This window comes from Aquarana catesbeiana, linkage group LG09 (genome assembly GCF_042186555.1).
Source record: "Aquarana catesbeiana isolate 2022-GZ linkage group LG09, ASM4218655v1, whole genome shotgun sequence".
Classification (NCBI taxonomy): domain Eukaryota; kingdom Metazoa; phylum Chordata; class Amphibia; order Anura; family Ranidae; genus Aquarana; species Aquarana catesbeiana.
Window position 1 is genome coordinate 272,507,665 of NC_133332.1, and position 14,279 is coordinate 272,521,943.

The following is a 14,279-nucleotide window of genomic DNA, read 5'->3' on the forward strand; positions in this document are numbered from 1 at the left end:
ACAATTTCCCCAGAAATTGTAGCTTTTCTAGTTCTTATTATTATTATAGCAAAATTTACCACCCTAACTCCTCCCACAGTTTTTACACTACATAGACAAGTAATATACCGAAACGTGCGGATTGTTCCCAAATGGTGTGCTATTATTTTGTGGAACGTGTCGCCAAATGGTTCACGAAATATCGTCATTTTTGCGGCGAAATTGGTCCCATAGGAATGAATGGGGAAACTAGAGTGGGAGGTGACAAAAGCTGAAAAATCAGAACATGATTTCTAAGCTGCCACCACTCCCTCATTTTCAAGCCCACCTACACAAATCTTATATCAAAACGTTCAGCTATCCCTGATGCCACTAAACATGTCCACGGCTAAGCCATAGTCCTGATAGTTTTCACAATATGACCATTTGTTTGCAACTCACACCGTCCATTGGCATTCATTGAAACTACACTCTAGCCCCTTCAGATTTGAAGGGCAATTTCTAAACTGCGACCGTGCCTCCATTTTTAATATTTCAGAGACATACTATACATCAAAATCTAGGTCTGGGTCTTGTGATTCTCACAATATAAAGATCTTCGCTGTAGGATTTATAGTTTTTAAAATACGGCCATTTGAATTACTGCATAGTTACTACATCTATCATTATCCTGTGTTCTGTGTATTGAGCAGTATTTATGAAGCATAAACAGGGCATGAGCGGTGCTAGGAAACAGTGGTTGTAAACACAAGATGCTGAGACACCCCAAATGCATGTGACTTCATCTGCTAGACTTGATAATGCTTGTAGACTCCTCCCACTGTTTTTACACCACAGAGACAAGTAATATACCGAAACGTGCGGATTGTTCCCGATTGGTGTGCTATTACTTTGTGGAACGTTTCACCGAATGGTTCACGAAATATCGTAGTTTTTGCGGCGAAATTGGTCCCATAGGAATGAATGGTGAAATGTTCAATGTCATTTAATTGGTGTGCTATTACTTTGTGGAACTTTTTTCGCCGAATGGTTCACGAAATATCGTCGTTTTTGCGGCAATATTGATCCCATAGGAATGAATGGTGAAATGTTCAATGTCATTTAATTGGTGTGCTATTACCTTGTGGAACTTTGTGAAAAGCTGAAATATACCAGTATGAATCCGGAATCAATGTCATTTAATTGGTGTGCTATTACTTTCTGTAACGTTTCGCCGAATGGTTCACGAAATATCGTAGTTTTTGCGAAAAAATTGGTCCCATAGGAATGAATGGCGAAATGTTCAAAACTAGAGTGGGAGGTGACAAAAGCTGACAACCCCATGATCAGCCAAAACATTATGACCGCCCCATAAAAAAAAATATATTTTTGAAAAAAAAAAATACATTTTTTAAAAGAAAAAATTATTTTTGAAAAAAAAAAAATTCATTTAAAAAAAAAAAAATTCATTTTTGAAAAAAAAAACTTTTGAAAAAAATGTTCAGCTCTTTCAGCTAATGATGGGACTTCAACTTTTTTACTACTATTTGTACTTTTTAAAATATTAAGCTTTTTAACACTTTTCACAGTTACTCAAGCCACTCCATCCAGTTATTCCGCCCACTCCAGTTGTAAAGGCAAGAACACTTTTCACAATTTCCCCAGAAATTGTAGCTTTTCTAGTTATTTCAACAGTTCTAATTCTCAGGTACATTCAAAGAAAAAGTGCAGTCTACAATAATGCTGTGTGTGGGTTATAACAGTCACCTTTTTTTTATCAACTCCTCTCTCTCTCTCAGCATTTCCATTGACAATAGAGGTAAATACCACACTAAAAAAGACTATTAGGGGCAGGACCCCAACATAAGGCTGCCCTTTTTGACAGTTACTGATCTATTTTTTTTTTCAGTAGTTCATTAGAGAGGTTAATAAAAAGCGGTGGTTGTTATAGTTCCACATACTAATGGCATTTGTAGCCTGCACATTTTTCCTATGAATTTAAATTGACAAATTAAAACTCTTGTTTTAACCCACAAGTATTAGGTATGCTTCTTGTGTTAGAAATAGAAATACCTGGAGAATAAAATACTTCTTCTTTGTTTTAATTTATTTTAAGTAAAGCACTTTGTGCCAACATGACCCTTGGTTATATACCGCCGGCCTCTAGAAAGGTCACCTGTGACACTGAATACCCTCTTTGTGTGGGGCAATGGGCATTTTCTTAAGGCATACTCCTCTGCCTTTTTAAGCACTTCTAGAATATGCTCATCCGCCACATCAACAACGGTTTCACAGATAGTAAGGTTGACAAAACAAGCAGCTACTGCAAGTGGCAAGAACACATAAGTTGGATTTAAGAATGAAACAAAACGCTGGTTTTACATTACCTTTCATTTTCTGTGCAATTGTGGCAAGGTCTTGGTAGCTAGTGTTCTGTTTAAAGTCCTCAAGGTGGCTGAGTAGATCATAGAGGGCAGGAACATGGACATGCTGTCACTCTGGAGGGTTTTAGTATGTTTCGCAAAAGGCAGCAGTAGGTGAACATTTTTCCATTCACATTAATGCTGCACAGTGCTCTGAGGAGGTCTGTAATGCTGCAAAGTGCTCTGGATGGTGGTAAAAGAGGCCTGTAATGCTGCACAGTGCTCTGGATGGTGGTATAAGAGGCCTGTAATGCACAAAGCGCTCTGGGATCATGGTCTGACTCTGAGAGGCCTATAATGGTGCACAGTGCTGGATGGTGGTTTCATGTCTGAGAGGAGGCCTGTAATGCACAGTGCTCTGGATGCTTGTGATCAGAGGAGGCCTGTAATACGCACGCACAGTGCTCTGGATGGACAGTGGTTTGAGGGGAGGCCTGTAATGCACAGTGCTCTGGATGCCATTGGTCAGAGGTGGCCTGTAATGCACACACAGTGCTCTGGACATACTATGGTCTGAGGGGAAGACTCAGGCCTTTAATTGTAATGTACACACTCAAAGTGCTCTCTGCTCTGGATGGTCATCGTCCTGAGTGGGACTCTCGGCGGGAGGTTTGTAATGCACAGTGCTGCTCTGGACGGTCGTCTGAGGACTCGGAGACCTGTAATGCTGGATGCACAGTGCTGCAACTGCTGCTAAGTGAAGCACACTACGGACTTGACTCCCTTGCTACCTTTTTGGGAGCAGAGGCAGGCGGAGCTCTGTGGAAACCGGAAGTTTGAGGGTAAACGTCCCTGCCTGACATTTTTGTTTCCTGTGTCTGTCTTAACTTATTTTAGCTGCTCTGATCGCACTCTTGCATTTCTTTTTTGACTGTAGTTTTGGAATGCCGATGATGACCTATTGGCTTATATTTATTAACCCATCCCCAGCCAGGCCCTGTACTCCCCTTTGACCATTGTGTGTTTTGACTTTAGCTGTTTTTGTTTTAGCTTTTTTATTTTCTTCCTTACAGCTTTTAGAGTTTGTAAAAGATCTCCCAAACCATACATTTTCTTAAAGCGATTTCTGAAAAATTGTAAGTATTTAACTTTCTCTAAAAATCTGGAGGGTTTCATTTTTTACTTACAGCTTTCAGAGTTTGTAAAAGACTTGCCAAACCATGCATTTCCAACCATATATACAAAACCTCTGCTCCCACACAAGTTGGGAGCAGTGGCTGTGTCCGTGTAGCCGCTATATCCCAATTGACATGAATGGGACTGCCTGCACAGGAGTGCACGGAACACCTGTGCATTCCCATGCAGCTGCTGTGTCCCAGTTGACATTAGTGGGTCTACCTGCATGAGGATGCATGGAACACCTATGTGGCTAAACCTGACCTCGCTGTAGTATGCCCCATGTGGACGAGGCATTACTATTTTTTTTTTTTTTTTTACAATTTTATTTATTTAACTGGTACATTTTTTTTTTTTTTATTGGGGGGCTTGGATGAGACATCAGGGGTCTAAAAGACCCGTAATGCCTCTTTTTTTGAGACAGAAAAATGGACTGAAGACAGTGCCTTTCTCTGCAGCCCCAGCTGCACTGTAGATGAATGAATAGAAGTCTCTGTATAGAGACTCCTATTTATTCACAAAGTGAAGCATACTCTCTGAGGGATTCCAGAATGGAAAAAGATCTGGGGGTCCTAATAGATGACAGGCTTAGCAATAGCATGCAATGCCAAGCTGCTGCAAGCAAAGCCAACAGAATATTAGCATGCATTAAAAAGGGGATTTACTCCAAAGATAAAACTATAATTCTGTCAATCTACAAGACTCTGGTCCGGCCGCATCTTGATTATTCTGTCCCGTTTTGGGCATCAATCTTCAGGAAGGATGTGCTGGATCTGGAAAGAGTTTAGAGAAGGGCAACAAGGCTAATAAAGGGACTGGAGGACATCAGTTATGGTGAAAGACTACAAACATTAAACATATTCACTCTGGAGAAGAAATGCTTGAGAGGAGCTATTATAGCGATATTCAAATACCTTACTGGTGACCCTAGCATAGGGAAAAAAACATTTCAGTGGGAGTTTATAAAGACACCCGGCCATTCATTGAAATTGGAAGAAAAGCGGTTTAACCTTAAACTGCTTAGAGGGTTCTTTACTGTCATAGCGGTAGGGAAGTGGAATTATCTTCCACCAGCAGGGAGCATCGATAGTTTCAAAAAGAATATTGGATAGGCATCTTGACGAACACAACATACAGGGATATGCGATTTACTATTGACACAAACACTTACTTACACACACAGCACAAGTTGGACTAGATAGACTAGTGTCTTTATTCAACCTTACCAACTACTGTATGTACTATACGTAGTAAATTCAGTTTACCATGCTTCAGTGATGAAAACTGAGTACTGATCGCTCACTATTTTCATTCAGGGAAGGAAGGAGGCTGGTAAACACATATCTACCAGCCCCCTTACCACCACTCTCCTTTCTGCCATCTTCCACCACCAGCATCTGCAGTCAGTGCATGCATATAATGCATGAAGGTTAAAAAAAAAAAAAAAAAAAAAAAAACTTCAGCCTTTAGAACCACTTTAAAAACAACTAAATAGAAAATGTGCAAATGTGGTTATATCAATCTTAAGACAGAATATCCCAAACCAGTGAGAATAGATGTGTGTGCAAATCGCCAATCTTCATCAGCCAAGATCACCACTGTGCTAAAAATGCATGCAAATGGACTATTATCAGAATATACACCCTTTGTAATTCATAGGGCCAAACAACACATATTGTGTCATTGTCACCATAATTCACTCTCTTCCAAATCACTCCCCCAGATCACGAAAAGGCACCTTGGAATCACTTCAGGTAGGATAACAGGAAAGGCTCATAGTGTAGTAAATCTAATAACCCATTTTTATTAAGTTAAAAATATGCTTACAGTGTTCAGGTTTGTATAAACCATGCAATTAGGATAATCAAAGATGGTGGATGGCCAACTCCCACTTCCGACCCTTGTGTCTGACATCGCTTTCTCAAAGCCTTTTGTCACCTGACTTTTTCAAGTCTCTCTTCGTTCCTCTTGAAAAGAGAAGATCTGTCCATCCTTGCTTGTAACTTTGCCCTCATTCTTACTGGAGTAATTGCTCCCCTGGCAGCTAGGGGAGGTATTCTGCTCCAGGAATGCCACTCCTGAGCTCATATTCCCAACATCACGAAACTTGGCTTATTTGTTGGGATGTAGTAACTCAGGACTAGCCTCTAACACTTTTCTCCCTACCCCACTTTCTAACTGTAACTCAACTACCTATCTTTGGTGCCTGCACCTACCTCTGTATCACCACCCTTTTCTATACTGGCTCCAGGCAGCACCTGATGGGTAGGGTGTATACTCCTATCCAGGTTGATGATGCTTCTCAGTGTTGCCAGCTGATTCTCTAGATCTAGGATCTGGGCTTCCAAGTAAACCACCTTCTCAGATCTAGCACAGCAGTAGTTGCCCTCAAATGGGTGCTCAAGGAACCTATCATTGGAGCAAGGTGTACACTACTGCTGTAGGACATGTTACCCACTAATGTAATGGGGATATTCATTTTGATAGACTTTTATTCAAGTTGAATTGTTGCACTTAGTTTCCCTAAATGTTTGAGAATGTCACTCTAATAGCACCCTTTGGTACTCATGATGACCCTCGGTCACAACCAGTGACCCTTGGTTCTCTTGCAGTGACCCCCTCGGCTCTCACGGCACCCCCTCCACACTCACAGTACTCAAAGCACCTCCTCAATGCTCACAGTGCCCTTCTATACGCACAGCGTTCTAGTACTCACAGTGCCCATCGATTATCTTCAGTGCAAACATTTTGTGTTTGTGTTCCAATAAAATGTCCCACTTCATCTAAATACAGTGTTGGTTACTATGTCAGGGATGATGATACTGCTCCTTTATGGAATTTTACTCACAAAAAAGATGGATAGTCTATAGTTTCCTTCACCAGTTTACTGTATAAGCTAGCCATAAGGTGCTCATAAATATTAGATGATCTTGTCCTGATCCATTGAAAGGTTTGCAGTTGCTATCATCTGGGATGAGATGTCTGAAGATTTGCCAATTTTTTACCTGAAGCTGGAACTGTGTTATTTATCATTGTGCCAATATACCTGACAAGAATACAACTGTTATCCTGATGTTTAACCTGTCAATTTTACTAAACTGTTTTTTTACAGCCTTCATCCTGGAGATCTCTACCCCTTTACCAGGAAGCCCTTATTTATCATTGTGGATTCATCTAACAGCGTGGCATACAAGGTATTACAGCTTTTCATTTTTCTGAATATGACATAGCTATCAGGACTTTGCAGATTACAGTACTGTACATTAACTAAATTACTAGCCGCAAGTAGATTAAAAGACTGTTCAGCCAGGATGTCCTTACATTTTCTTTATAGTAGGAGTATGGTGATAGCTGTTGGGCCTCCAAGGATTAGCCACAAGCTGATATTGTTAGGAGTTCCAGCACCAACAGCTATGATGCCAACTGCTTCTAGCAGACACTGTTTGATGTGATATCTGTGGAGGTCAGCAGCGCAAGGTGTCAGCTGGCTTTGATCTGCATTTTGCAGCTCACAATTGGAACCAGAAGGTTTTTTTTTTCTTTACTTACATTATTATGCTTTTTACACAAAATCTGCAAGCCAGAAGTTTTCAATCCATGTGACAAGAAAAAGGCACTTCAAAAGAGTTAAAATACTCACGAAAGTGATATACAATAAGTCTTTAGTCAGACATTGGTTTGATAGTAGCAAATGTACAGTATATATAGAAAGGAAAATAATAAAGAAAAAAAAAAACAGAGGAGAGAGTCTAGTTTTGATTAGTGCCTGTCTCAGTTAGTACTGTCTTGGTTGTTATGAGCATAGGTAGGGAAATTAAATTAAGCTACTAAGGACATATAGGAGTATGCAATTTAGATGCACATTTTTCAGTGATTATAACATTAAAATATTTACATATAGCTGTGCATTCGGAGTGTGTAGGCCAAATTTTCCCATCTTTTTCAAAGGGCTTCCCATGTTCTATTTTTAACATCAAATATGAGTTTGAATTGGGTTTGTTCATTAAGTTAAAATATAAAGAGTGTTTTATCTGGAGCACTCTTTTGCTTCCAGGCCCCGGCTACAGTTTTTCTAGCCGCTATAAGGGCATGAATTGGGAAATCTCTTAAGTTGCATGGCCATTGGTCAGTGCCCAGGTGTAGCAGTGCAAGTGCTGGGTTTGTTTGAGTGTTGATTTGTGAGATAACTTGAGAGGATTCCCAGTGTGTTACACATTTAGAGTATTGAAGAGACCATTCTGTTGCTTGCTGCAATTTCATTCCTGAAAATGTTTGAGCTAGATCTGTTTCCCAGAGTTTCATCCTAAGAGACTTTTCCGGTCAAAGGTTGAGTAAGGATACAGTAGGGTCACACTATGCCTTTAGCGTGTTTCAGTGCTCCAGTGAGCTAGAGAAAAACATTCCTGGTGATAAAAGTTTGCATAGGTCATCTCAAAGCAAACAAGACTCTGACAGATACAGTATTTATAAAAATCTTTATTGGGAATGAGGTATGTTCTGTGTAAATTCTCAAAGCATTTGCCTCTCCATTATATAGTTGGCTGAGAGTGTTCAAACTCAGAGATCACCAATTTTGAAGGTACAGAGTTTTAGGGCAGGTTCACACCATGCCCACACATAGCATGTTCCTGTGCGATTTACACCACATGCAAAACGCACTCCATTTGCAATCTGCATCAGGTGTCAATACAAACTTGACACCCCAAACACAGGTCGCAAATGCAGTGCGTTTCCTCGCATTGGATCGCATGGTACTTTTGTACCATGTGATCCGATTGCAGTGCATTTTAAAATGTAGTGCACTTTTAGTGTGGTGCGATTTAGCCCAATCAAAATGAATGGGCTGAAATCGTACCGCACAGACCTGCACATGCGATTCACATGCAGATCTGTGCAGTGCGATTTCAGCGGGCATGGTGTAAACTGGCCTCTAGGGAAGTCAGGGGAAATAACTACTTTTTTCACTAGTAGAAGGCCAATTCACCCAAAACATATTTTAGTTTTTGGTATGTGCTGGGCACTAAGCCACATATAGTTCTTGGGGACTCTATTGGTAAGATCTCTTGAATTCATGCACATCTGCATTGCCCATTTTAGTTTTTTCTTATATTTTGGAGAATGCATCAGAAAGTGCTATGATACAAAAAAGGGGAGTGACAACACCCACAACTCCCAGGTAGACAGGAACAGAATTAAAAATGTTGGCAGGGTTAATCTTGATGTATTCAAGTAATATGCAGTAAGTAACCATGGGCTGAATCAGGCCTGCAGTTTCCACCTATTACCAAATTATGCCTGAGTAAAGTTTTAGTTTTTCTGTTCAAAATACCATTGAATAATAAATCCGGTCATAGAGCACACTTGATTTCCTAATGTGGGTGTTTGAATTCTACATTTTATGGGATTGTATTATTATTTTATTTTTTGGTTGAACTAGATGGACTTGTGTCTTTTTTCAATCTGACTAACTATGTAACATATTCCCTTACAAAATAGAAATAGCTCCTGTAATATGTAATTGTGGGTGGAGAAATAAAAAAAAATGTCAGAATTTCAATCCAAAAAGCAATTTTCTGATAATAGATTTTATTACATAATCTAGCAGTCAGGTCTATAGAACCGGTTAGTAAGAGTTATAAAAGTAGCCCTTTTTTTATAAATACAGTTGCTTTAGTTATCTAGTAATATAAAATCATTGAATATATCACTACATTTTCTGCACGAAAAATGCAGATAAAGGTAAAAAACATATGTGCATGTTTTGTTTTGCATCTATTTAGGTTACTTTGCGGTATAAGCAAAGAAGCATAAAAAAAAACTTCCATAGGGTATGAATGTTTGTTTTAGTAAACAGGCTGTACATACAACAGCAAAAAAAACAATTCACTGCATACAAAGTATTCCAAAATATGCATGCAATATACCCACACTATCTATCTTTCCCAGCAAATTAGCATGAATTATGCAAGAGGGATACACTAAGAAAATGACTTAACTTGAGTTGTAGATTTAGTGCCATCCCCAGGTAAAGTTTACATGTTCAGTCTTTTTTATGGAGTCATGATCCAGGATCTTCCAGACTGCCTTTTGCTTCTCTGAAATCCTGCAAATGGCTGTTCTTAGTGCTCCTTTGTCTTGAGCACATGGTTTGTTCAAGTCCTTTCCCCTCCCCCTCTATTCCTGCCTGCATAATTTCCTGTCCTGAGTTCATGAACCAGTCCAATTTGTTAATTTGCATATCAATAGGGAATGCCTAGCTTCCAAAACAATATGTGGTCTTAAAATGTTTTTCCTTATTTGTGCTATAAAAAGTCACTAAAATGACCATAGCAACACGGTATATAAAAAGTTTGATGGAAGAATGTGACACACATCTGCAAAACTCCAACCATACTTGCTATATTCTGTGTTATATAATTATTTTGTTTATTTGTAAGCACCATCTAGTGGCAAAAATTCATTTTTTCCTGATCTGAGGTATTAAAAAACAAATATTGCTCAGTGCCAATCAATGCCAATCAGTGCCACCTGCCAGTGCCAATCAGTGCCACCTGTCAGTGCCAATTAATGCCAATCAGTGCCACCTGTCAGTGTCAATCAGTGTCACCTATCAGTACCAGTGTTTCCAATCAGTGCCACCTATCAGTGCTTCCAATCAGTGCAATCTGTCAGTGCCAGTCAGTGCTAATCAGTGTTTCCAATCAGTGCCACCTGTCAGTGCCAATCAGTGTTGCCTTATATCAGTGCCAACCAATGCCACCTATCAGTGCTAATCAGTGTTTCCAATCAGTGCCACCTACCAGTGCTAATCAGTGCCGCCAATCAGTGCCAGTGCTTTCAATCAGTGCCCATCAGTGCTGCCAATCAATGCCCATGAGTGCCACCTAACAGCACCCATCAGTGCTGCCAATTAGTGTCCATTAGTGCTGCCAATTAGTGCCACTAAATGCTGCCACTCGGTGCTGCCTATTAGTGCCAATCAGCGCAGCCTATCAGTACCATTAGTGCTGCCAATAAGTGGCACCTATTAGTGCCAATCAGGGCCCATCAGTGCTGCCAATCAGTGCTTTCTATTAGTGCCAATCAGTGCTGCCTATCAGTGCCAATCATTGCTGCCTGTCAGTGCTGCCAATCAGTGCACTGAGTGCAGGGATGGGGCGATGAACTCAGCAGCCAGGAACATTGACCTTGGGGGGCTGAAATTTGTTGAGGTTTATTAATTCCACATGCCGATCTTTAGTATTTTAGGTAATCACCACACTACTATTTACAATAAAATACTGGAGGTAAAATAAAAAAAGTGTCAGTAAAAGGCTTGCCGCTAAGCTCTGTTATGTGTTCCCAAACCACAAAAAAAAAAAGTGCAGCACTAACTTACTGATAAATAACTTAACAATAATGGTAGAATGTACGGAAATCTCAGTCTCAATATTACGACAATACCGGTCACTGATGCGCAACTTCACATATAATACACATCAAACTGAAAATAAGACATGCTGTATAAAATGAAACTTGACATGAAACCCCTCCTATAGATATTGGCTATAAAAAAAAAAAAAAACCTTCATCAGTTTAGGCCAATATTTATTCTGCTACATATTCTTGGTTAAAAAAAAATCGCAATAAGTGTATATTGATTGGTTTGCATGAAAGTTAAAGCATCTACAAAATAGGGAATAGATTTATGGCATTAATCTGATTTTCTGATCAATTCAATTTTAGTTATGATATAAAATCATGAATGTGGGGGCCTTGTGTTGGGCGTGAGTCTTTTTTTTTGGGGGGGGGGGGTAGCACAATGTCTTGGGCCAGCCCTGGTCCCACAGATAGCCATCCTGAGACTTACCAACAGTCTTTCAGCATCATGAGATCTACAAAGGTGTGTGCCTGTGGTCAGGCCAGGACTGGCCATAGAGCACACCGGGCACTTGGGTGGGCCGGGGCCATCGGGCCGCATGTGCTTGTGGAGCCAAGGCAGCTGAGCTGCTCCTTGAGCCCCCACCGCTTACTCGGCCTCTCCACGGCTGGCTGGCTGGCCGGCCGCCATTACAGTTCGGCCGTCGGGCCGGGGGATGGAGACTACAGGTCACGTTACCTGTGACCATGAAGAGGGAGGGGATCTACACAAGACGCGGCCGCCGGACGGGAGGGGAAGTGAGTGTGGCTCCCCATGTGTGCGCCTGGATAGGAGGAGCAGCTGCATACACAGTAGAAGAATCCATTTCTTTATTTTTCTCCTACAGCCTTCTCCTACAGCCTCTGAATGCCTGCTTCTCATTCTCTCTCTTCCGTGGGCATTCAGAGGCTGTAGGAGAAAAATAGAGATGGATTATTCTACTGTGTATGCAGCTGCTTCTCCTATCCAGCTTCTTTCTACTGCCCCCTAGTGCTCTCAGGTGCCCGCCCCCCCATGCTCTCAGGATCCCCAGTGCTCTACGCCCCCCCCCTTGTGCTCTCCATCCCCTGTACACTTCGGGCCCCCCCAGAGCTCTTCAACCCCTCCCAGTGCTCATCAGCCCCTCCACTCTCCGCCCCCTCCATTGCTCTCCAGACCCCCAGTGCTCACCAGTCCCCCCAGTGCTCTCAGGGCCTCCTGTGCTCATCAGCCCCCTGCACTCTCCAGCCCCTCCCAGTGCTCTCCAGCCCTTCCCAGTGCTCTCAAGCCCCTCTGTGCTCATCGCCCCCCATACTCTCAAGCCCCCTGTGCTCATCAGCTCCCCTTTACTCTCCAGCCCCCCAATGCTCTCCAGCCCTTCCCAGTGCTCTCAGGCCCCCCTGTGCTGTCCGGCCCCCCTTTGCTCTCCAACCCCCCAGTGCTCTCCAGCCCTTCCCAGTGCTCTTAGGCCCTCCTGTACTCTCCGGGCACCCCCAGTGCTCTCCAGCCCCTCTAGTGCTCTCCAGCCCCTCTGTACTCTTCGCACCCCCTTGTGCCCTTCACCCCCCTGTGCTGTTCACCTTCCGAGTTCTCTGCCCCTGCTTGTACTCTCCAGCCCCCTGTGGTCCCCGCTCCCTCAGTGCTCTCCATCCCCTGTACACTTCTGGCCCCCCCAGAGCTCTTCAACCCCTCCCAGTGCTCATCAGCCCCTCTACTCTCCGCCCCCCAGTGCTCTCCAGACCCCCAGTGCTCTCCAGACCCCCCCAGTGCTCCCAGGCCCCCCTGAGCTCTTCAGCCCCCCTGTGCTCATCAGCCCCCTGCACTCTCCAGCCCCTCCCAGGGCTCTCCAGCCCTTTCCAGTGCTCTCAGGCCCCCCTGTGCTCATCCCCCCCATGCTCTCAGGCTCCCTGTGCTCATCAGCCCCCCTTTACTCTCCAGCCCCCCAGTGCTCTCCAGTCCCTCCCAGTGCTCTCAGGCCCCCCTTTGCTCTCCAGCCCCTCCCAGTGCTCTCCAGCCCCTCCCAGTGCTCTCCAGCCCCTCCTGTGTTCTCTGCCCCCCCGTGCTCTCCGCCCCCCCCGTGCTCTCCCCCCCCCCGTGCTCTCCAGCCCCTCTAGTGCTCTCCAGCCCCTCTGTACTCTTCGCCCCCCTTGTGCCCTTCACCCCCCTGTGCTGTACACCTTCAGTGTTCTCTGCCCCTGCTTGTGCTCTCCAGCCCCCTGTGGTCCCCACCCCCTCAGTGCTCTCCAACCCCCCTGTGCTCTCTGGCTCCCCCTAGTGCTCTCCACCCCCCGTGCTCTTCACCCCCTGTGCTCTCTGGCCCCCTAGTGCTCTCCGGCCCCCCTAGTGCTCTCCACACTCCCCTGTATTCTCCACCCCCCCCCCACATTTTTCACCCCCCATGTTCTCTGTGCCTCTCGGTAAATATGCCATGGGCTGCTCAGTCTAAAATGCCCAGGCCTATTTTTTGTCCCAGTCCGGGCCTGCCTGTGGTAGAGGTGAGAGCTCTGCATCAGCTATTAATAGAAATTGTACCTAGCCCCAACATGGGACCAATTCCTGTAAATGTAATCTAATAATAAAATATACATGCTATAAATTGAGATATATATATTATATTTAAAAGTGCTACATATATATACTCATGCAGTCAAAAATATTAAATCATAATAAATATATATAATTAATCTAAAAACTATTTTTTTCAAAACATGATTGATTTAAAAAAAAAGGCACTGAAAAGATCATAGTCTAGGGATCAAAGGGAACCCATTCAGATATTATGAATCCCATTAATGTGATGAATAACCCCCTTCAACCAGCTCTAACTATAGAAAAATACTCTTGTAAGAGGTATGTATCTCATCAGTATTAGTTAATAGCAAACCTTTATGAATACATTGATATGAAAATAATTATATAAATAAATGAAATATTGATCAGCCTACTAGGAACACATACCACATGTGAGAATAAATAAGAAGAAATGTGTGCTAACCCATGCTAAACCCTCCTATATCAAGTGTTCAACTCCTATCAATATAGTACTGCATGGATGTCCAAGCCCTCATACAAGCCTTTCGAAGCCAAGAAGCCCAATTGGCGAATCCAATTGCACAATCTCTGATGCCTCAACCCACTATTTGAGATCCCTACTGTGGATTCTATACCGTAACCTTTAAGGCCTGTGGGATTCTTGTTGTGCACATCCTGGAAAATGGCAGCAGGGGGACAACATTTTAGGATGTTTTGTTTGTGTTCACCAAAGCGCATCTTAAATGTGCTTGTCATTTATTTTTTATATCAATGTATTCATAAAGGTTTTCTATTAATACAGATGAGATACATATCCCTTACAAGAGTATCTTGTAAGGGATATGAATATATACAATTTCTCACAAAAGTAA

The 14,279-nt window shown here is 42.7% G+C and overlaps 1 protein-coding gene across 2 annotated transcripts in view; it reads left to right on the forward strand.

The window, feature by feature from the left end:
• SCAI (suppressor of cancer cell invasion) overlaps nucleotides 1-14,279 on the forward strand; it is a 1,468,821-nt gene that overhangs the window by 1,030,056 nt on the left and 424,486 nt on the right. For both annotated transcript variants that reach the window (XM_073600351.1, XM_073600352.1), the window contains exon 13: nucleotides 6,610-6,691. In XM_073600351.1, the coding sequence (XP_073456452.1) occupies nucleotides 6,610-6,691 (82 nt within the window). The remainder of the gene's footprint in view (nucleotides 1-6,609; nucleotides 6,692-14,279) is intronic.